The sequence below is a fragment of the Salmo trutta genome, unplaced genomic scaffold, assembly GCF_901001165.1.
Source record: "Salmo trutta unplaced genomic scaffold, fSalTru1.1, whole genome shotgun sequence".
Taxonomy (NCBI): Eukaryota; Metazoa; Chordata; class Actinopteri; order Salmoniformes; family Salmonidae; genus Salmo; species Salmo trutta.
The window spans coordinates 391,935-415,652 of NW_021822480.1; the positions used below are offsets into that span (position 1 = coordinate 391,935).

Here is a 23,718-nt window from a genome sequence, read left to right on the forward strand (position 1 = left end):
GCGTAGCCCGCTAGCTTAGCCAGTAACTCAACCCGCTAACTTAGCCTGTAACTCAGCCCGCTAGCTTAGCCTGTAACTCAGCCCGCTAGCTTAGCCAGTAACTCAGCCCGCTAGCTTAGCCAGTAACTCAGCCCGCTAGCTTAGCCAGTATCTCAGTCCGCTAACTTAGCCTGTAACTCAGCCCGCTAGCTTAGCCAGTAACTCAGCCCGCGAACTTAGCCTGAAACTCAGCCCGCTAACTTAGCCTGTAACTCAGCCCACTAGTTTAGCCAGTATCTCAGTCCACTAACTTAGCCTGTAACTCAGCCCGCTAGCTTAGCCAGTAACTCAGCCTGCTAACTTAGCCTGTAACTCAGCCCGCTAGCTTAGCCTGTAACTCAACCCGCTAACTTAGCCAGTAACTCAGCCCGCTAGTTTGGCCAGTAACTCAACCCACTAGCTTAGCCAGTAACTCAGCCTGCTAGTTTAGCCAGTAACTCAGCCCGCTAGCTTAGCCAGTAACTCAGCCTGCTAGCTTAGCAGTAACTCAGCCCTCTAGCTTAGACAGTAACTCAGCCCGCTAGCTTAGCCAGTAACTCAGCCTACAAGTTTAGACAGTATCTCAGCCCGCTAGCTTAGCCAGTAACCCAAGCCTGCTTAGCCAGTATCTCAGGCCTGCATAGCCAGTAACTCAGCCCGCTAACTTAGCCTGTAATGCAGCCCGCTAGCTTAGCCTGTAACTCAACCCGCTAACTTAGCCGGTAACTCAGCCCGCTAGTTTGGCCAGTAACTCAACCCGCTAGCTTAGCCAGTAACTCAGCCCGCAAGTTTATACAGTAACTCAGCCCGCTAGCTTAGCCAGTAACTCAGCCCGCTAGCTTAGCCAGTAACTCAGCCCGCTAGCTTAGCCAGTAACTCAGCCTGCTAGTTTAGCCAGTAACTCAGCCCACTAGCTTAGCCAGTAACTCAGCCTGCTAGTTTAGCCAGTAACTCAACCCGCTAGCTTAGCCAGTAACTCAGCCTGCTAGTTTAGCCAGTAACTCAGCCCGCTAGCTTAGCCAGTAACTCAGCCCGCTAGCTTAGCAGTAACTCTGCCCGCTAGCTTAGACAGTAACTCAGCCCGCAAGTTTAGACAGTATCTCAGCCCGCAAGTTTAGACAGTATCTCAGCCCGCTAGCTTATTCAGTAACTCAACCCGCTAGCTTAGCCAGTAACTCAGCCCGCTAGCTTAGACAGTATCTCAGCCTGCTAGCTTAGCCAGTAACTCAAGCCTGCTTAGCCAGTATCTCAGGCCTGCGTCTATCAGTGGTCAGAGAGAACACTCGACCTGACGTGTATGTTATGAGTCTAATTATCATGTTATGGGTTCTCTACGGGGCTCTGATGGAATAATACACTGTTCTGTTTTTAGAGCCAGACCAAAGCGATTGCTTCCTTCCCCTGCCATTCAAACAGATCATGTGGATGTATTATCAAACAATGAACTATTTTGTTCCTCTGTACCAGTGGAGGCTGCTGAGAGGAGGACGGCTCATAATAATGGCTAGAACAGAGCGAATGAAATGTCATCAAACAAGTGGAAACCATAGAAACCATGTGTTTGATGTATTTGATACTATTCCACTCATTCCGCTCAAGCCATTACCACAAGCACGTCCTCCCCAATTAAGGTGCCACCAACCTCCTGTGCTCTGTAATGCTATCAATGCACAGCACTCCCTAGTGACCGAGTTCTGATGCAGTAGTTTGTGCTTTTAAAAAACCTGTTGTGTCACATGAAAGACTATGAAAGGGACAGTGTTGTCCTGTGTTTTAGACAAGGACAAATGGAAGCAAAGCTGAAAGCTGTTACAGTTTTTTTTACAGTTGCTAACAAGCGTTTATACTTATACTTGAGATACTAAGATACTTTTTCTAAACTCTTAACACAGCAACACACCTACATCACACAATTAGCCAAATAGTTAATGTTCTGCTCAAAACCACATTTTGTTCATTAAATACATTTCAAAATGCTAAAAAACTTTCTCTACATACACTAACTCTATGAAAACACGGCAAACCCGACTCAATATCTAATCATTCTGTCAAAACACTAGCACATGTTTTCTATCCAAGAGGAGCATATAGTCAATCACAGCACAACGACTTTCAAAATACTAACAGTTGATGGCATTACAAAAACTGCATTACTTTTCAGGTTTCGGTTCTACCTGCATACATTAGACAATATGAAATCCATAGTTTTTTATAATTCAGTTTCCTTTTGCATTTTTTGGTTGAGTGTCGAATGTGTGCAATTTTGGCAACATACTATCTAAAAGTGAATGACTCATCTTTACTTCATAGAATGCACAGTAGAAAAAAATAGGAAGTGCTGCAGTAAAAGCGTTATTAGCAACATGAAATTGCTGCCAGTGATCAACAAGAAATCCAACATACATGGCCTTTGGTTCCAATGTGTAAAAATAAAACACAATTACAGTACAAAAGGCACGGAAGGGAAAAAACACAAAAATGCACAGTCCTGTTCTAATCTATACAATCATCAGCATTTGGACACATGTTCTCGTCCACATCACATCTTATGTCGTCTCTCTTGGATAGAAACGCATGCCTTATCCACCCCTTGCAGTCTTCAGCTGAGATGTCCATTCTTGGATGGGCTGCAAACCAGTTTGTGATTACATGTGAATGGTGGAATGCTACATTGTCCCATGCAATCACAAATGTCCTCATGTTTCTTCCCACCTGTTCCCTTTCTGCTTCTGGCACCAGTTGTTGGTGGAGGTAATCTAAACTCAAAAGAAGGCGCTCAGTGTTGTAGGGACCAATCTGGCATTTCTGCAGGACCAAACCAGGACTCGAGATTGAAGCACACATTGTGATATTTGTTCCTCTCTGACCCGGCACATCAACGGTGGCCCTTTTCCCGATGACGTTTCTTACCCACCGATGTGTTTATGCCAGGTTAAACCCTGCTTCGTCTACATCAATTATTTAATGTGGGGTCTGATTAGCCTCCAATTCCATGACTAACTGAAAGAAATCAAACACAGTATGTGTAAATGCTTTTCACTATGTCCTACTGTATGTACTGTAACCCATGTTAACATGTAGAGTAGCATAGTGTCCTACTGTATGTACTGTAACCCATGTTAACATGTAGAGTAGCATAGTGTCCTACTGTATGTACTGTAACCCATGTTTACATGTAGAGTAGCATAGTGTCCTACTGTACGTACTGTAACCCATGTTTACATGTAGAGTAGCATAGTGTCCTACTGTATGTACTGTAACCCATGTTTACATGTAGAGTAGCATAGTGTCCTACTGTATGTACTGTAACCCATGTTAACATGTAGAGTAGCATAGTGTCCTACTGTATGTACTGTAACCCATGTTTACATGTAGAGTAGCATAGTGTCCTACTGTATGTACTGTAACCCATGTTAACATGTAGAGTAGCATAGTGTAAAACTAACTATAGAACAAGATATATTGGATAGACACCATACCTGGACGTATTGGCGCCGGAGTTCCTTGACCCGCTCACTGTTCCTTTCAAAAGGAACTGTGTACAACTGTTTCATTCCAACTCTGTGTTTGGTCAGAGTCCGAGCCAATGGTAGTCAGGCTGATGCTTTCCACATTTTGAAATACCAGGTTGTCCTCTACAATTCTGGTCTGAATTTTCTCTCTGTTTTATTGCATTGTCAGCAATGACCAATCCTACAATGGCATGCTCTTGGTCTTCACTGAGGAGCTTTCTTCTTCCCCCAGAGGGAGGAAAACTCTATGAAACCTTCACTCTTGCGCAGACATTTAGAAACAAAACATGACAATTTGAAAAATAAGCCACGGGAGTTTTTTGAGCGAGAATTAAGACAACTTTCGAGTAGTAAGACATGTATAAAAGCAACAGATACCATTAATAAGAAGAGGCTAGAAGCGTCTTATATGGTGACATGGCAGGAGATGTTTTGAAACAATCACTGCTTTGTATACAAGCCAGTGAATTCTATGCGTTACAGCTGGATGAGTCAATAGACGTGGCGGGCCTGGCACAGCTCCTTGTATATGTCTGTTACGTTTATGGGGGGTCAATTAAGGAAGACTTCCTCTTCTGCAAACCACTGGAAACCAGGACAACAGGAGAGGATATTTTTTAAGTACTGGACAGCTTTGTGACATCAAATGGACTTTGGTGGTCAAGATGTGTTGGTATCTGTCACGACTTCCGCCGAAGTCGGCTCCTCTCCTTGTTCGGGCAGCGTTCGGCGATCGACGTCACCGGCTTTCTAGCCATCGCCGCTCCATTTCTCATGTGTCCATTTGTTTTGTCTTGTTCCATACACACCTGGTTTTCATTCCATAATCACACTGCATGTATTTAGTCCTCTGTTCCCCTCCATGTCTTTGTGTGTAAATGTTTATTGTTATGTGGATATTGTCAGGCGCCATACTTTTGTTATGTTCCGTGTTTTTGGCGCGTTTATGTTTTTATGTGCTGTCGTTTTTGGACCGGAATTAAAGTGTGCCTGTTTACTACACTCTGATCTCCTGCACCTGACTTCGCCTCCGTACACACCCCTAACAGTATCTGTACTGATGGCGCAAAAGCCATGACAGGAAGACATAGTGGAGTGATAACGCGCGTGCAAGCCTTTCTCACACGACTGGCCTATCTGGGTGATGTTTTTTCTCGCCTGAATGATCTGAATCTAGGATTACAGGGACTCTCCGCAACTATATATTCAAGGTGCGGGACAAAATTGAGGCTATGATTGTCACGTCCTGACCATAGAAAGATGTTATTTTCTATGGTAGAGTAGGTCAGGGCGTGACAGGTTTTTTTTTGTAGTTTATTTTTTCTATGTTGTCAGGTTCTAGTTTTGTATTTCTATGTTGGGTTTTGTTTGGGATGATCTCCATTTAGAGGCAGCTGGTCCTCGTTGTCTCTAATTGGAGATCATACTTAAGTAGGGTTTTTTTCCACCTGGGTTTGTGGGAGATTGTTTTTTGAGTAGTGTGTGTTTCAACTCTGTGTCACGGTTTGTTGTTTTGTTCTTTAGTTTATGTTTATGTATTGCATAGTTTCACAGTGTAAATAAAATGTGGAACGACACACACGCTGCACTTTGGTCCGCTTCTCCTTACGACAACCGTGACGATGAAGAAGTTGGAGCTCTTCTTTGTCTGCATTAACAAGGACAACACACAGGTCTTTCTGTCATTGTATGATTTTTTGTGTGCAAATGAACTCAAGCTTATGGACAATGTCAAATGTGATATAACGAAGCACCTGAGTCCGCAATTACGCAGATACTGTCCCGAAATGGATGACACAAACAACTGGATTCGTTATACCTTTCATGCCCTGCCTCCAGTCCACTTACCATATCTGAACAAGAGAGCCTCATCGAAATTACAACAAGTGGTTCTGTGAAAATTGAATTTAATCAGAAGCGACTGCCAGATTTCTGGATTTGGCTGCGCTCAGAGTATCCTGCCTTGGCAAATCCCGCTGTTAAGACACTGATGCCCTTTGCAACCACGTACCTATGTGAGAGTGGATTCTCGGCCCTCACTAGCATGAAAACTAAGTACAGGCACAGACTGTATGTGGAAAATTATTTAAGACAGACTCTCTCCAATACAACCCAACATGTTGAGTTATTCACAATTTTCAATGAACAAATAAAGTTGTGTATGTAAGATGGTTAAATAAAGAGCAATATTATTGATTATTATTATATTATTATTTGTGTCCTGGTCCTGTAAGAGCTTCCCACAAGCCGGGTTGTGACAAAAACTCATACTCATTTTTATGTTTAATAAATGCATTGTATATGTGTGGCAGGCTTACAATGGCAAAAAAACATTTGAGAGTGCGCTGACCCTGTTCCCAGAGGGGGTGCACAGCTGGAGGTTAAATGTTTGAAGGGGTACGGGACTTTAAAAAGTTTGGGAACCACTGCCTTAGAGCATGCTTCCTCACACGATTGGCTGGCTCACGGCATGCTTCCTCACACGATTGGCTGGCTCAGGGCATGCTTCCTCACACGATTGGCTGGCTCACGGCATGCTTCCTCACACAATTGGCTGGTTCAGGGCATGCTTCCTCAAGAGCAGTACAGATTTAGGATCTTAATTTGATTACTATTTTGTTGCTGAGAATGTTCCTGCACAGCAGGAAAGGCACATTTGTAATGTATTCAAGGTTTAAAAAAGGTTCTAAAGTTTGTAATTTCCACTTTAAAATGTAAGACTTGATTTGCCCTAATGAAACATGTATTAACACCTTCAAAAAAATGCCCATTAATTATAATCCACACAATAATTCACATTTCTTGTTGCTGCAGGATTATTTTCCTGTTGTAGCAATACCACACAGTAAAACATGACATGTATGTTACCCTACAAATCACAGATCTAACTGAATATTGTGGAGATGAAACATATGATGGTAGGTAGAGACAGATGTTGATGCAGGGGAAATACAACTGGCTGAAATGAAGATCCTACATCTGCAGTGTCCTGGATGCACACTGACCCCTGCTCTCTCTCCCTCCTACAATCTGAGATAATAGTTACTATTCCACTTGGTCAGGTGGTTGGGTCTGGGTGATCTGGGAGGGTTGACACAGTTACTTATATAATACATGTGTTTGTTTAACATGCAGAATACGGTGCTTGTTTGTTACTCTCAATGACTAACCAATCATCTTGAGAATGAACTAATAACCAACCTATCAGATATGGACTGCTTGAACTAATATCCAACCTATCAGATATGGGCTGCTTGAACTAATAACCAACCTATCAGATATGGACTGCTTGAACTAATATCCAACCTATCAGATATGGGCTGCTTGAACTAATAACCAACCTATCAGATATGGGCTGCTTGAACTAATAACCAACCTATCAGATATGGGCTGCTTGAACTAATAACCAACCTATCAGATATGGGCTGCTTGAACTAATAACCAACCTATCAGATATGGGCTGCTTGAACTAATAACCAACCTATCAGATATGGGCTGCTTTAACTAATAACCAACCTATCAGATATGGGCTGCTTGAACTAATAACCAACCTATCAGATATGGGCTGCTTGAACTAATAACCAACCTATCAGATATGGGCTGCCAATAAGAATATAAGTTACGTTGTCAAAATACAGAATATCAGTCATGAAAGTAAAACAACAGTAGCAAGACCTTGTAAGGATGAGGAAATATATTTCATTTGGATAGTATGTTTTGGAAAAAGTGATATAAGGATGAATCTTGTAAGAGAGAAAGACATGAAGAATCCCAGTTGAGAGAGGGTAGAGAGATAGAGAGAGATGAGAGAAGGAGAGAGATAAATAGAGGGAGTGATAAATAAAGTTGAAATGAGAGAAAGAGTGAGAGATAGTGAGAGAAAAGAGCAAGAAAGAGAGAGAGGGGGAAGAGAGAGGAATCAAGCAGAGTGAGCCTCCATCTGCAGCTTGGCTGGGCTCTGCTCTTGGAGAGAGGGAGGGAGGGAGTCAGTCAGGAGACATGCCTTCTGGCAGGAATCTAGCTGTAGAGCTGTAGAAGAGACAGCTGTGTTTGGTGGAGGTATTTTTAAACGCATCAATGCTGCTCCAATCCCCTCGCCTCGGCCCTCCTATTTATAGCCGGGGCCGGCCATTGTTCTATTTCTGTCACCTGTGGGCCACGCTGTTGTTAATTCACATGCAAATGAAGCTTGCACCCTCTCAGGCTCAAGCATTACTTTCGTGAGAGGTTGACGGGTAAACAGTGCACGGCTTAGCTCAGCTCTGACTAGTACACCCCCCACTGGAAGGTTGAAACACAGGCAGGCAGGCTCACTCTCACCGCTCAGACATTACTGAGAGAGGAACAGAGAGGAGAAGACAGACAGACGAGAGAGAGAGAGAGACGACAGAGAGAGAGATCAGAGGGAATAAGAGCAGGGTAGTAGCTCAGTGTCACAACAAGAGAAGAGAATCAGACTGCCAGTCATCTTCTAACTCTGTCTGAACAGGGACTTCTTGACTGAAGCTCTGTGTTCTATTGTGCTGTGTAGTCACAGTATAGTGAGGGAAGCCTCACAGAGGGAGTGTGTGGGGTGGTTATTGTATTGCGTTTCAGCACAGCAAGAGAGAGTTTCCTCAGAGGAAAAGGAGGAGAGCTGTTTCTGTCTCTAGTCGCTGTATGCCGTCGTGGTCGTTCCCCTGAGTGTGTGAGAGGGTTGGCTCTTTGGGGACAGGAAGAGCAGGGCTTGCGATGCGACCTGAGCGCTGAGTGGAGTATGCTGCAGACGATTTACGAGAGTGAGTCAAATTTCTCCACCACAACAAACGAGCTCGTTGGCCACCAGCGACTCTTGGACCAGCAGAAGATGCACAACGTTAACTCAGGTGACCAGACCCACCATGCTCTCTCTCTGCTCCTAAAGGGATAGCCTATCTTTCTCTTTTTTTCTCTGGATTTTTTTTAGCACTCTTATCCGCTCTCTCTTTTTCTCTCTCTCTATCTCTCTGTTTCTCTTCATCTGGTGGTCTGCCGCTCTCTCCTTATTTCCCACTCTCTCTCTCTTTTTCTCTCTCTCTCCCTACCTCCCTCTCCCTCTGTTTCATTCTCTCATCTCTCCGGTCTCTCCCAGTCAGTCTCTATCTATCTGCCTCTGTGAACGGAGGGCTCCAAACTTCTCAGCACAGCAACGCGTTATGATCAGGCACTGCTTTCTGTATCCAGGTATTTACGTGTGTGATTTTATACTGCATGGTTTTACAGTGTGCAGTGCTTATGGATGGGCAGTTCCTCCTTGTATTCATTTACTGTCATTGTTTCTCAGTTTGCTTGTGTCTGAATGGAGTAAAACAATCATGTTTAAAACTGTCTGTATAGTGAGTGTTAGTAAATACACATAGTTTTATCATTGTGTGGATATGGACTGAATGCACTGTTTGGATTTGTTTTGGTGCATATTAATAACACTGTGCTTTTTACAGTCATTTTCACTACAATGAAATGGCATGAAAACATGAAAGGGATGTTGTGTTTGGATAGGGAGGCTTCCATGTCAGTCTTCACTTTTTGAGGTATAACAGTAACAGGAAATGCCATGGTAAAAATACAGACAGTACAAGGCAAAGGGAAATGAACATCAAAAGATTATCTCTGTGTCTATGTGGATGTTTACCAAACACAATGACATTCTATTTCTGACCTGAGAAATGAATCTCAGGGTTCAAACGAATCTGACATCATTCTGAGTAATGTCGGTTTACGGTATTCACTCAATGTGAGTCACTCTGCTATTCTCTGCCTTTTGGACTTGTGGTAGTTCAGAAAATTCACTTGGCTCTTGTCATCTAATGGGTCTAGGGCTGTTGGAGCAGCATTGTATTCTGGGAAAGCACACACACTACAGTAAATGTCAGGAGTTTTGGTGGGCAGCATTGTTATGACAATACACAGATTGAGTCATGTACTGCGTATTGTAGGCAGAGTTGCATACAGGAAATGAATATTATGGCTATTGATTTCTCAATAACTTATGAACATCAGAGATAAATGCTTAAATGATTAATTTCACACATCCTCACATTGATCACCAAGGATACCACATGCTCTGTGGACATGTCTCTTATAGTGTGCTTCTGTAAACTCAGTGTTTTTCTCCTCATAAGCATTGTACTGTTGTCTGTTGCAGAGCTATATTTAACCACCAGTACAATATATTAACTACAGAACAAACAAATCTGTACTTCATTAACTACAGAACAAACACATCTCTACTTCATTAACTACAGAACTAACACATCTCTACTTCATTAACTACAGAACAAACACATCTCTACTTCATTAACTATAGAACAAACACATCTCTACTTCATTAACTACAGAACAAACACATCTCTACTTCATTAACCACAGAACAAACACATCTCTACTTCATTAACTACAGAACAAACACATCTCTACTTCATTAACTACAGAACAAACACATCTCTACTTCATTAACTACAGAACAAACACATCTCTACTTCATTAACTACAGAACAAACACATCTCTACTTCATTAACTACAGAACAAACACATCTCTACTTCATTAACTACAGAACAAACACATCTCTACTTCATTAACTACAGAACAAACATCTCTACTTCATTAACTACAGAACAAACATCTCTACTAAATTAACTACAGAACAAACACATCTGTACTTAATTAACTACAGAACAAACACATCTCTACTCATTAACTACATACTGCATTGTTATTCAATTCTGTCCTATTCTATTCTGCTATGTTGTATTATATTCTATTATATTATAGCTCTATTCTGTCCTATTCTATTCTGCTCTGTTCTATTCTATTCTGTCCTATTCTATTCTGCTCTGTTCTATTATATTCTATTCTGTCCTTTTCTGCTCTGTTCTATTATATTATATTCTGTCCTATTCTATTCTGCTCTGTTTGATGCTGTTCTATTATATTCTGCTCTGTTCTATTCTGCTCTGTTGTATTATATTCTATTCTGTCCTATTCTATTCTGCTCTGTTTGATTCTGTCCTATTCTATTCTGCTCTGTTCTATTATGTTCTATTCTATTCTGCTCTGTTCGATTATGTTCTATTCTGTCATATTCTATTATATTCTGCTCTGTTCTATTATATTATATTCTGTCCTATTCTATTCTGCTCTGTTTGATTCTGTTGTATTCCATTCTGCTCTGTTCTATTCTGCTCTGTTCTATTCTATTCTGCTCTATTCTATTCTGTTCTGTTATATCCTGTAGACAAGCTGAAAGGTAGTACAATACATGATCCATGGTAGTCAGCAGAACAAGTGTGAATAAGGCTCTAGCATGACACATTATATCTCCTCTGCTCTGTCAATAGAGCACCAGGTCAATCCCAACATCCATTGCTGCTTTTCTCTTTCTTTCAAGCCATGCATTAAAGGTCTTCTTTTTCTTCTTCTTCTTTTTCTTATCGCAGAACATTATCTGCCAAACAACAAGATATTTTAAGTGCCTGAAATTCAGGCTTCTTGCTTATTCTGTGGGTCAGCTATTCTTAGGTGTGTTATTTTGGGCTTATGGCATTAGCCAGCTAAGATTAGGCGCCTTGCCGTCTTTATCACTCCATCTCAGCAGCCAGCAGCACACCCCTGACAGTCCTTTGGAAGGAGAGATATACTTCATTTATCATTTACCTATTTAGTGTGTGTGTGTGTGTGTGTGTGTGTGTGTGTGTGTGTGTGTGTGTGTGTGTGTGTGTGTGTGTGTGTGTGTGTGTGTGTGTGTGTGTGCCTGTCTCTTATTCTGGTTTCACTTGTTGACGATTATATTTTCGGTTCTAAAAATAGCCTTGTCACATGCCTTTTATGACGGCTGCATGGGAGGCAGGGAGGCACCACAGTGACTGCAGCACAGCACACAGGTCTGTTCTGTTGGACTAAGACCATGGAGACAGGGTAAACAGGGTAAAAACAAGTTAGGAATTTGACCTAGTGAAGCTCACATACAGAAAGATACACATACATTCATTTCCTGACAGTACACACGTTAGACATAACATCTGAAACCATCTAAAATGGTGTGTTATGAGTGGGTTTATAATCACATTCAATGGTGATGAAGCTGTCCTTGCCACTATCTGGAGAACCAACATGCATAAAGGTTTCTGTCCAACAGAGCTCTTCATGAATTCACACTTCATTTAATAACACTCTCATCTCTCCGGCTTTCATGTTGAAGAAGCTCAATGAATTCAGAGGGAGGAAGACAACATGTCTTTGTGATTTTAATGAGATGAGCCATGTAGCAGTGACATCAACATGTTCTAACGTGACCAAAACAAAGTGCTCAGACACAAAGGCTTTTTGAAAAAGAGAAAATTACTAATTAGTTAACTAAATGTAATGTCAGGAAGTGGGACTGTTGAGAATAATAAAACACAAAACAACACTGTGTTTATAATGCGCTATAATATGACCATGGCCTCTCTTTTGTCTGCTGCTCTCTCTACCGTTATATTCATTTCAATCATCTGCTGCTTAACAAAGACTGTCATTGGTCAATTAGATTTGTATATTGCATTACAGTTACTCTGTACCCCTTCTGCATTACAAATATGTAACAAGATGTTTCTCTTGAACTGTTAAACAATAGTTGAACGTTCCAAATATACGGTTTGAAAATTAAGAATCTATAAGCATAGTCTTGGTATCAAGCAATTATTTCTTCACTCTAATTGATCCAAATGTGATGAAATGTAGAGGAACAGCTGTTGTTGATGTTGCGTAATTTCTAACACACAATGGACAATCAAATCAAATCAAATCAAATGTATTTATATAGCCCTTCGTACATCAGCTGAAATCTCAAAGTGCTGTACAGAAACCCAGCCTAAAACCCCAAACAGCAAGCAATGCATGTGAAAGAAGCACGGTGGCTGGGAAAAACTCCCTAGGAAAAACTCCTGAGAAAGGCCAAAAACCTAGGAAGAAACCTAGAGAGGAACCAGGCTATGAGGGGTGGCCAGTCCTCTTCTGGCTGTGCCGTGGCTGTGCCGGGTGGATATTATAACAGAACATGGTCAAGATGTTAAAATGTTCGTAAATGACCAGCATGGTCAAATAATAATAATCATAGTAATTGTCGAGGGTGCAACAAGCACGTCCGGTGAACAGGTCAGGGTTCCGTAGCCGCAGGCAGAACAGTTGAAACTGGAGCAGCAGCATGGCCAGGTGGACTGGGGACAGCAAGGAGTCATCATGCCAGGTAGTCCTGAGGCATGGTCCTAGGGCTCAGGTCCTCCGAGAGAAAGAAAGAAAGAGAGAAAGAGAGAATTAGAGAGAGCATATTTAAATTCACACAGGACACCGGATAAGACAAGAGAATACTCCAGATGTAACAGACTGACCCTAGCCCCCCGACACATAAACTACTGCAGCATAAATACTGGAGGCTGAGACAGGAGGGATCAGAAGACACGATACAGAATCAGAGTTTCTGTATCGTGTGACGCTCTGTTGAGTTGCTCTGAATGTGCCGGGCCCACATCCTTCCATCACTGGGCTGATGCTTGGACCTGTACAAGGAAAAGGACAGGCTTTGCATGGCATCCTGGGAAGGTAGTAAAGTGCTATACAAATGTGAAACGTACAGTTCTCTCTCTGTCTGCCACCGTTATGTACATTATCTTGATTGTGTTGCTATGTTACTGTACATGACAGAACAGTAGGGATTTTGGGAGGTGTCCTATAGACTGTATAAAGCAGTGCCCCATGGTTGGACAGTTTCATTACATTAAAGGGCTACTTCTGGATTTTCACCAGTCAGATGAACTTGTGGATACCATTTTTATTAGCGCAATTGCTAACTAGCATGCTTGCAGATAACCATAGACTTCCAGTCATTGTACTAACGCTAGTTAGCATTGGCTCACGAGACTACCTCCAACTTCCTTCATACTGGACACAGAGACACACCACACAGTTCATCTGACTCTTGGGAAGTAGATTAAGGGCCTCATTGCCAAAATCCCGAAGTACCTCTTTAAGGACATACACATTAAACTCTATGGTGAATGACCGGGGTTTGAGTGGTTTGGTTTGTGGCACTGCGCGGCAGTGGCTCGGCTCCTTTTGTTAGCTATAGAAGATAGCCTGCAAGCTACAGCTCTGTTTGAGCTGCAAAGACGAGCCTGACCGCCTGGGACTTAAAAATAAAGGTCTGTTTCCTGCTTTAGACGTCCCAGCTGCCCAAAAATAACAAGGCACTTAATGAGAGATCCAGCACCACATAGCAGACCCAAGCATCAGGCTATTCCTGCCTTGAAACATCTTCTGCATCTCCCAGTTTCTATTTATACAAGGCCAGTTAGAAAGGGCTCTAAAAGCTTGGTTGAATGTCACAATGTTTTTGGAAAGCAGGAAAAAGTATTGTTTGGGATTGTTGGATTGACTATATTGCACTGTATTTATAATTAAGAGTCAGTTGTTGTGATCTAATTTTTAGTTTGTTGATGTCTTTTCACTTATATTCAGACAATTTTGAATTGTTGGATTGTAAGTGTTATATTCGACTGTAAGTGTTGTATTATTATTATTATTATTGGCTTGTTGTTTGTTGCTGTCTTTTAACAAATGTAAGAGCCAAAACAGATGTAGAATCTTATTTCATCGCTCTTTTGTTGCTGAGAATTCTGGAATGCAGATGAGCTTCCTGATTTACATAAATTTACTGAAAACCCTCATTAACACACTGTTATATTAAGATTATTGCACTTTTTATGTAGCTTACTTTTGTCCAGCTAATAGCCCAACCACCGAACAAGCAACATTATGGACTAAACGTTAAAATCCTGTTGCTGCAGGATTATTTTACTATGACAATACTGGTCAAATTAAGATCCTATATCTGTAGTTAATCATTTTAAGTGATATCATAGTTTATATGGCTCCCTTGACTGGCAACAGGATAATGGAAAATGCTGGAAAAGCAATCATTGGCTTGTTATCATTTAGAGTTGAGTACTTACTCCTTTCCTGGCATGGATTTATTTAGACAGGAGCTCTATGGTATTGTTATTATAGTCTTCACAGAGCTCTATAATATTATTATGGTGTGTATAGAGATCTATAATATTATTATGGTCTACACAGAGATCTATAATACTATTATGGTCTACACAGAGATCTATAATATTATTATGGTCTATACAGAGCTCTATAATATTATTATGGTCTATACAGAGATCTATAATATTATTATGGTCTGTATAGAGATCTATAATATTATTATGGTCTATACAGAGCTCTATAATATTATTATGGTCTACACAGAGATCTATAATATTATTATGGTCTATACAGAGCTCTATAATATTATTATGGTCTATACAGAGATCTATAATATTATTATGGTCTGTATAGAGATCTATAATATTATTATGGTCTATACAGAGATCTATAATATTATTATGGTCTATACAGAGATCTATAATATTATTATGGTCTATACAGAGCTCTATAATATTATTATGGTCTGTATAGAGATCTATAATATTATTATGGTCTGTATAGAGATCTATAATATTATTATGGTCTATACAGAGATCTATAATATTATTATGGTCTATACAGAGATCTATAATATTATTATGGTCTATACAGAGATCTATAATATTATTATGGTCTATACAGAGATCTATAATATTATTATGGTCTATACAGAGATCTATAATATTATTATGGTCTATACAGAGATCTATAATATTATTATGGTCTTCACAGAGCTCTATAATATTATGATGGTCTATACAGAGATCTATAATATTATTATGGTCTGTATAGAGATCTATAATATTATTATGGTCTGTATAGAGATCTATTATATTATTATGGTCTGTATAGAGATCTATAATATTATTATGGTCTATACAGAGATCTATAATATTTCACAGAGTTCTATAATTGTATAGGTTCTGGGTGTAGCTGGTGCAGAGGAGTCAGGCGCAGGACAGCAGAGATGAGTAACACAATGAACTTTACTCAAAATTTCAAAATACATGAAGTAATACTAAGCCCACAAACAACGGACCGAACTTACAATAAAACAATCACTCAAAAACAAACATGGGGAAAACAGAGGGTTAAATAATGAACATGTAATTGGGGAATTGAAACCAGGTGTGTAAAACAAAGACAGAACAAATGGAAAATGAAAAGTGGATCGGCGATGGCTAGAAGGCCGGTGACGTCGACCGCCAAACGCCGCCCGAACAAGAAGTGGGACCGACTTCGGCGGAAGTCGTGACAATAATATTATTATGGTTTTCACAGAGATCTATAATATTATTATGGTCTGTATAGAGATCTATAATATTATTATGGTCTGTATAGAGATCTATAATATTATTATGGTCTGTATAGAGATCTATAATATTATTATGGTCTATACAGAGATCTATAATATTATTATGGTCTGTATAGAGATCTATAATATTATTATGGTCTGTATAGAGATCTATAATATTATTATGGTCTATACAGAGATCTATAATATTATTATGGTCTATACAGAGATCTACAATATTATTATAGTCTGAATAGAGATCTATAATATTATTATGGTCTATACAGAGATCTATAATATTATTATGGTCTGTATAGAGATCTATAATATTATTATGGTCTATACAGAGATCTATAATATTATTATGGTCTATACAGAGCTCTATAATATTATTATGGTCTATACAGAGATCTATAATATTATTATGGTTTTCACAGAGCTCTATAATATTATTATGGTCTTCACAGAGCTCTATAATATTATTATGGTCTATACAGAGATCTATAATATTATTATGGTCTATACAGAGATCTACAATATTATTATAGTCTATACAGAGATCTATAATATTATTATGGTCTATACAGAGATCTATAATATTATTATGGTCTATACAGAGCTCTATAATATTATTATGGTCTATACAGAGATCTATAATATTATTATGGTCTATACAGAGCTCTATAATATTATTATAGTCTGTATAGAGATCTATAATATTATTATGGTCTGTATAGAGATCTATAATATTATTATGGTCTTCACAGAGATCTATAACATTATTATGGTCTATACAGAGATCTATAATATTATTATGGTCTATACAGAGATCTATAATATTATTATGGTCTATACAGAGATCTATAATATTATTATGGTCTATACAGAGCTCTATAATATTATTATAGTCTGTATAGAGATCTATAATATTATTATGGTCTGTATAGAGATCTATAATATTATTATGGTCTTCACAGAGATCTAGAATATTATTATGGTCTATACAGAGATCTATAATATTATTATGGTCTATACAGAGATCTATAATATTATTATGGTCTGTATAGAGATCAATAATATTATTATGCTTTCACAGAGCTCTAAAGTATTATTATGGGCTATACAGAGCTATATAATATTATTATGGTCTTCACAAAGTGTTGCTATGAGTAAGCAGCCAAGCAAAGTGCCATAAGAAAGATGAATAACCCAATACTTGTTAATTAACCTACTGGGGATATGTCTACTTAGTGTCATAGTGTCAGCCACAGTCTCATCTCCATTCAGAATTATACAATAAACACTATGGGCCAGTTTCTCGGACACTGACTAATTAAGACAATACTATATATATAAAAGTATGTGGACAACCCTTCAAATTAGTGGATTCGGCTATTTCAGCCACACCCGTTGCTGACAGCACACAGCCAAGCAATCGTCATAGGATGCCACCTTTCCAACAAGTCAGTTCGTCAAATTTCTGCCCTGCTAGAGCTGTCCCAGTCAACTATAAGTGCTGTTATTGTGAAGTGGAAACGTCTAGGAGCAACAACGGCTCAGCCACAAAGTGGTAGGCCACACAAGCTCACAGAAAGGGACCTCCGAGTGCTGACGCGCATAAAAATCGTCTGTCCTCGGTTGCAACACTCACCACCGAGTTCCAAACTGCCTCTCGAAGAAAACGTCAGCACAAGAACTGTTCGTCAGGAGCTTCACGAAATGGGTTTCCATAGCCGAGCAGTGGCACACAAGCCAAAAATCAACATGCGCAATGCCAAGCGTTGGCTGGAGTGGTATAAAGCTCGCCACCATTGGACTCTGGAGCAGTGGAAATGTGTTTTCTGGAGTGATGAATCACGCTTCACCATCTGGCAGTCCGACGGACGAATCTGGGTTTGGCGGATGCCAGGAGAACACTACCTGCCCAAATGCATAGTGCCAACTGTAAAGTTTGGAGGAGGAAGAATAATGGTCTGAGGCTGATATTTCATGGTTTGGGCTAGGCCCCTTAGTTCCAGTGAAGGGAAAACTTTGTGGCAACAGTTTGGGGAAGGCCCTTTCCTGTTTCAGTGTGGAAGAACTTTACAGGTCTGCACAGAGCCCTGACTTCAACCCCATCGAACACCTTTGGGATGAATTGGAACGTTGACTGCGAGCCAGGCCTAATCGCCCAACATCCGTGCCCGACCTCATTAATGCTCTTGTGGCTGAATGGAAGCAGGTTCCCGCAGCAATGTTCCAACATCTAGTGGAAAGCCTTCCCAGAAGAGTGAAGGCTGTTATAGAAGCAAAGGGGGGACCAACTCCATATTAATGCCCATGATTTTGGAATGAGATGTCCGACGAGCAGGTGTCTACATACCTTTGGTCATATAGAGTCGGTCAATTTTTTATTTAATGTTTTTATTTAACCTTTATTTAACTTGGTCAGTCAGTTAAGAACAAATTCCTATTTTACAATAACGGCCTACCTTGGCCAAACCCTCCCCTGACCCGGACGACACTGGGCCAATTGTGTGCCGCCCTGTGATTCAATGATGAGTCTCCATTGAGCATGCTTTTTAGTCCAGGACTAGGCTTCATCTGTGTCTGGGAAACTGGCCCTATAGCCTATCCATTGACTGCAAATGACGCAAGACACCACCTATGGTATGTAGCTGTAGAATCTAACATGGGCACTGTCTTCCGGCCTATTATTGTTATTATTATTAGACAAATAGATGATGGGAAGAGGTCCAAGAAAACATATCTCACATCACAGACGTCACAACATGTAACACTCCCACCAGTCCAGACAACATGTGTCTCTGTTCTCTCTCTCTCTCTCTCTCTCTCTGCTGTGTGGTGTGTGAAGCCTGCTAGTGTGACTCCTCAAGGTAAAAACAGACACGGACTGTGTCCCACATGGCACCCTATTCCCTATGGGCTCTGGTCAAAAGTAGTACACTATATAGGAAATGGGGTGCCAATTGGGAAGCAGCCACCTGCCATTGCCATGCCAACGTCTCAAATGAAGGCTGTGATCGTCACTCTAGCCGCCATGGGGGCTAATGAGAGACAGATCTGTTATAGAAATAAACACGTTGGGGACAGGCGGTCACGGAGCTGTGTGGTGGTAGTGTTGGCCCGTGGTGTCAGAGAGGAGGCTAGTGCAGTGGGAGTGCAGCCACTGGTTATGAGTCACCCTATCCCCTGTTGGCAGGGCCCTCGGAGGGGAGGAATTTGGGCATGGGGCAGGGTGCTGCTTGTCTCTCCCTGGTGCTAAAAACAAATTGGACCTGTCATTCATAAATCTCTTGTTTACCCGCCAGCCCCTGCCGTTGGCGCTTAGTGACACCTCTCCACCAATGAGGAGGCCCCATCACTTCTTTCGCTCAAGGAAAACTGCAGGTGAATGAATATCTAGTAGTAACAGTTTATTGTATCTTCTTCAAAAATCCAAAGAGGTTGATTCAGTGCTCCTTCAGGGCGATTAGTTTAAAAACAAAACTCTGTGTTAAATTAAGCAGACAGCCTGACATCCGTGACAGTCTTTCACACATTGTCTATATTAAGACCCAGGCAGCTCAGAAAATATGTTATATTTAGCTGTAGTTACTGCTGCTTCTGTGTTCTCCTCCTTTGCCTTTGCTGGTATTTGGAGTGCATTAGCAGCAGATTTCGGTTTCAATTATAACATTTGACATTGTTATTTCTGAATCCTAAACTTAGGCGTAGGCAGCCACAGATATAACCAGATAGACATTGGTCTATTTAAATGTCGGTGTATGATGCTGGTTAATTCAAAACAGACATGATGATATCTTGGGCAAAGATCTGCCTTCTTTACTATGTGTTCTGTTTAACAGGGTGCTGTGTCTCTGTACAGTGTCTGCACTTGACCTGAACAACAGATGGCTTATGTTGATAAGAATTGTAAGGCCTAGTTTGAAAAAAATGTTTCAACTTATAAAATTGTTTTTCTAGTAAAAATTTCCTGTCTTAGGTCAGTTAGGATCACCACTTTATTTTAAGAAAGTGAAATGTCAGAATAATAGTAGAGAGAATGATATATTTCAGTTTTTATTTCTTTCATCACATTCCAAGTGGGTCAGAAGTTTACATACACTCAGTTAGTATTCGGTAGCATTGCCTTTAAATTCTTTAACTTGGGTCAAATGTTTTGGGTAGCCTTCCACAAGCTTCCCACAATAAATTGGGTGAATTTTGGCCCATTCCTCCTGACAGAGCTGGTGTAACTGAGTCAGGTTTGTAGGCCTTCTTGCTCGCACACGCTTTTTCAGCTCTGCCCACAAATTTTCTATGGGATTGACATCAGGGCTTTGTGATGGCCACTCCAATACCTTGATTTTGTTGTCCTTAAGCCATTTTGCCACAACTTTGGAAGTATGCTTGGGGTTATTGTCCATTTGGAAGACCCATTTGCGAACAAGCTTTAACTTCTTAACTGATGTCTTGAGATTTAGCTTCAATATATCCACCTAATTTTCTTTCCTCATGACGCCATCTATTCTGTGAAGTTCACCAGTCCCTCCTACAGCAAAGCACCCCCACAACATGATGCCACCACCCCCGTGCTTCACGGTTGGGATGGTGCTCTTCGGCTTGCAAGTCTCCCCTTTTTTCCTCCAAACATAGCGATGGTCATTATGTCCAAACAGTTCTATTTTTGTTTCATCAGACCAGAGGACATTTCTCCAAAAAGTATGATCTTTGTCCCCATGTGCAGTTGCAAACCGTAGTCTGGCTTTATTATGGCAGTTTTGGAGCAGTGGATTCTTCCTTGCTGAGCTGCCTTTCAGGTTATGTCGATATAGAGCTCGTTTTACAGTGGATATAGATACTTTTGTACCTGTTTTCTCCAGCATCTTCACAAGGTCCTTTGCTGTTGTTCTGGGATTGATTTGCGCTTTTCGCACCAAAGTACGTTCATCTCTAGGAGACAGAATGCGTCTCCTTCCTGAGCGGTATGACGGCTGCGTGGTCCCATGGTGTTTATACTTGCGTACTATTGTTTGTACAGATAAATGTGGTACCTTCAGGCATTTGGAAATTGCTCCCAAGGATGAACCAGACTTGTTGAGGTCTACAATTTTTTTTCCGAGGTCTTGGCTGATTTCTTTTGATTTTCCCATGATGTCAAGCAAAGAGGCACTGAGTTTGACGGTAGGACCTGAAATACATCCAAAGGTACACCTACAATTGACTCAAATGATGTCAATTAGCCTATCAGAAGCTTCTAAAGCCATGACATCATTTTCTGGAATTTTCCATGCTGTTTAAAGGCACAGTCAACTTAGTGTATGTAAACTTCTGACCCACTGGAATTGTGACACAGTGAATTATAAGTGAAAGTATCTGTCTGTAAACAATTGTTGGAAAAATGACTTGTCATGCACAAAGTAGATGTCTTAACCGACTTGGCAAAACTATAGTTTGTTAACTTCTATGGGCTAGGTCCCACCCTAGTCAACAGCCAGTGGAATCGCGTGGCGCGAAATACAAATACCTCAAAAATGCTATAACTTCAATTTCTCAAACATATGACTATTTTACACCATTTTAAAGACAAGACTCTCGTTAATCTAACCACATTGTCCGATTTCAAAAAGGCTTTACAGCGAAAGCAAAACATTAGATTTTGTCAGGAGAGTACCCTGCCAAAAATAATCACACAGCCATTTTCAAAGCAAGCATATATGTCACAAAAACCAAAACCACAGCTAAATGCAGCACTAACCTTTGATGATCTTCATCAGATGACACTCCTAGGACATTATGTTATACAATACATGCATGTTTTGTTCAATCAAGTTCATATTAAATCAAAAACCAGCTTTTTACATTAGCATGTGATGTTCAGAACTAGCATACCCACCGAAAACTTCCGGTGAATTTACTAAATTACTCATGATAAACGTTGACAAAATTAATAATTATTTTAAGAATTATAGATACAGAACTCCTTTATGCAATCGCGGTGTCAGATTTTAAAATAGCTTTTCGGCGAAAGCACACTTTGCAATATTCTGAGTACATAGCTCGGCCATCAGGCTAGCTATTTTGACACCCACCAAGTTTGGGGCTCACTAAACTCAGAATTACTATTAGAAAATTTGGATTACCTTTGCTGTTTTTCATCAGAATGCACTCCCAGGACTTCTACTTCAACAACAAATGTTGTTTTGGTTCCAAATAATCCATAGTTATATTCAAATACCTCCGTTTTGTTCGTGCGTTCAGGTCACTATCTGAAGGGTGACGCGCGAGCGCATTTCGTGACAAAAAATGTCAAAATATTCCATTACCGTACTTAGAAGCATGTCAAACGCTGTTTAAAATCTATTTTATGCGATTTTTCTCATAAAATAGCGATAATATTCCGACCGGGCAACGTTGTATTCATTCAAAGGCTGAAAGAAAAAAATTTAGTAGTCTCGTGAACGCGCATCTCAGTCTCACTGTCCCCAGGCTGACCACTCACAAACTCTGCTGCTGTTCTTTGCCCAGAGACAGCAGACACCCCATTTCACTTTCTGGTGGCTTTAGAGAGCCAATAGAAGCCTTAGAAAATGTCACGTTACAGCACAGATGCTGTATTTTCGATAGAGATGCAACAGAAGGACAACAAATTGTCAGACAGGGCACTTCCTGTATGGAATCTTCTCAGGTTTTGGCCTGCCATATGAGTTCTGTTATACTCACAGACACCATTCAAACAGTTTTAGAAACTTTAGAGTGTTTTCTATCCAAATCTACTAATTATATGCATATTCTCATTTCTGGGCAAGAGTAGTAACCAGTTTAAATCGGGTACGTTTTTTATCCGGCCATGCAAATACTGCCCCCTAGCCCCAACAGGTTTTAACAAGAAATTTGTGGAGTGGTTGAAAAACGAGTTTTAATGACTCCAACCTAAGTGTATGTAAACTTCCGACTTCAACTTCAAGTATGTATAGTGCCCTACTTTTGAACAGGGTCGATATGGCTCTGGTCAAAAGTAGTGCATAAATAGGGGATAAGGTCAAAGGTGTCCTTTTTCCTCACCTCTTAGAGCTTGGACCCTTACGAAAAAACACACGAATTTCACTTGTGAACGCATGTGAAGTGTTCCAAAAACATATGTTTTCATGTGATCACTTGTGATCTTATGTGAAGTTAATGTGATAATATGTGAAAACATGTAAAGCAACATGTGATAAACATTTCCTTTCATGTGAAATCGTATGTTTTTTCTGTAAGGGGAGGAGTCACATCGCTGTGCTGTATGATTCTGCTGGAACAACAGAGCTGTGCTGTATGATTCTGATGGAGTCACAGAGCTGTGCTGTATGCTTCTGATGGAGTCACAGAGCTGTGCTGTATGATTCTGATGGAGTCACAGAGCTGTGCTGTATGATTCTGATGGAGTCACAGAGCAGTGCTGTATGATTCTGATGGAGTCACAGAGCTGTGCTGTATGATTCTGATGGATTCACAGAGCTGTGCTGTATGATTCTGATGGAGCCTCAGCTGGATCCTCCAGATCAAAGTGGAGCGTCTTATTAATACCCGTCACAGTGAGGGTAGGGAATGAAATATTAAATGAATAAGACATCACAGTGCTGGGTTCTCCCTCAGCCAGCCAGCAGGTGTTTTTCAGGCTATATTTAATACCATTAGAGAAGCAGCAGCACCGTACCGCCAGGGCCCTTTCTATCTGTCTGACTCACTGCCGTACGCAGCCCTTTCATCGGTTCACAGGTTCACCGCTGCGCCTGGAACACCTCCGGTGCTGCTACAAAATAGTATTTTGTCAAGTACTTACCACTAAGATTAATATTCCCTGTCACTAGAGGAAGGCTGTGTGCTACAGGTGCTGGGCTGC

At 40.6% G+C, this 23,718-nt stretch overlaps 1 protein-coding gene across 1 annotated transcript in view; it reads left to right on the forward strand.

Moving 5' to 3' along the window:
• Positions 1–7,762: 7,762 nt before the first annotated feature.
• hdac9b (histone deacetylase 9b) overlaps positions 7,763–23,718 on the forward strand; it is a 59,871-nt gene continuing 43,915 nt past the window's right edge. Inside the window, exon 1 of the mRNA XM_029744018.1 lies at positions 7,763–8,395. Within this exon, the coding sequence (XP_029599878.1) occupies positions 8,287–8,395 (109 nt within the window). The 5' untranslated portion in view covers positions 7,763–8,286. The remainder of the gene's footprint in view (positions 8,396–23,718) is intronic.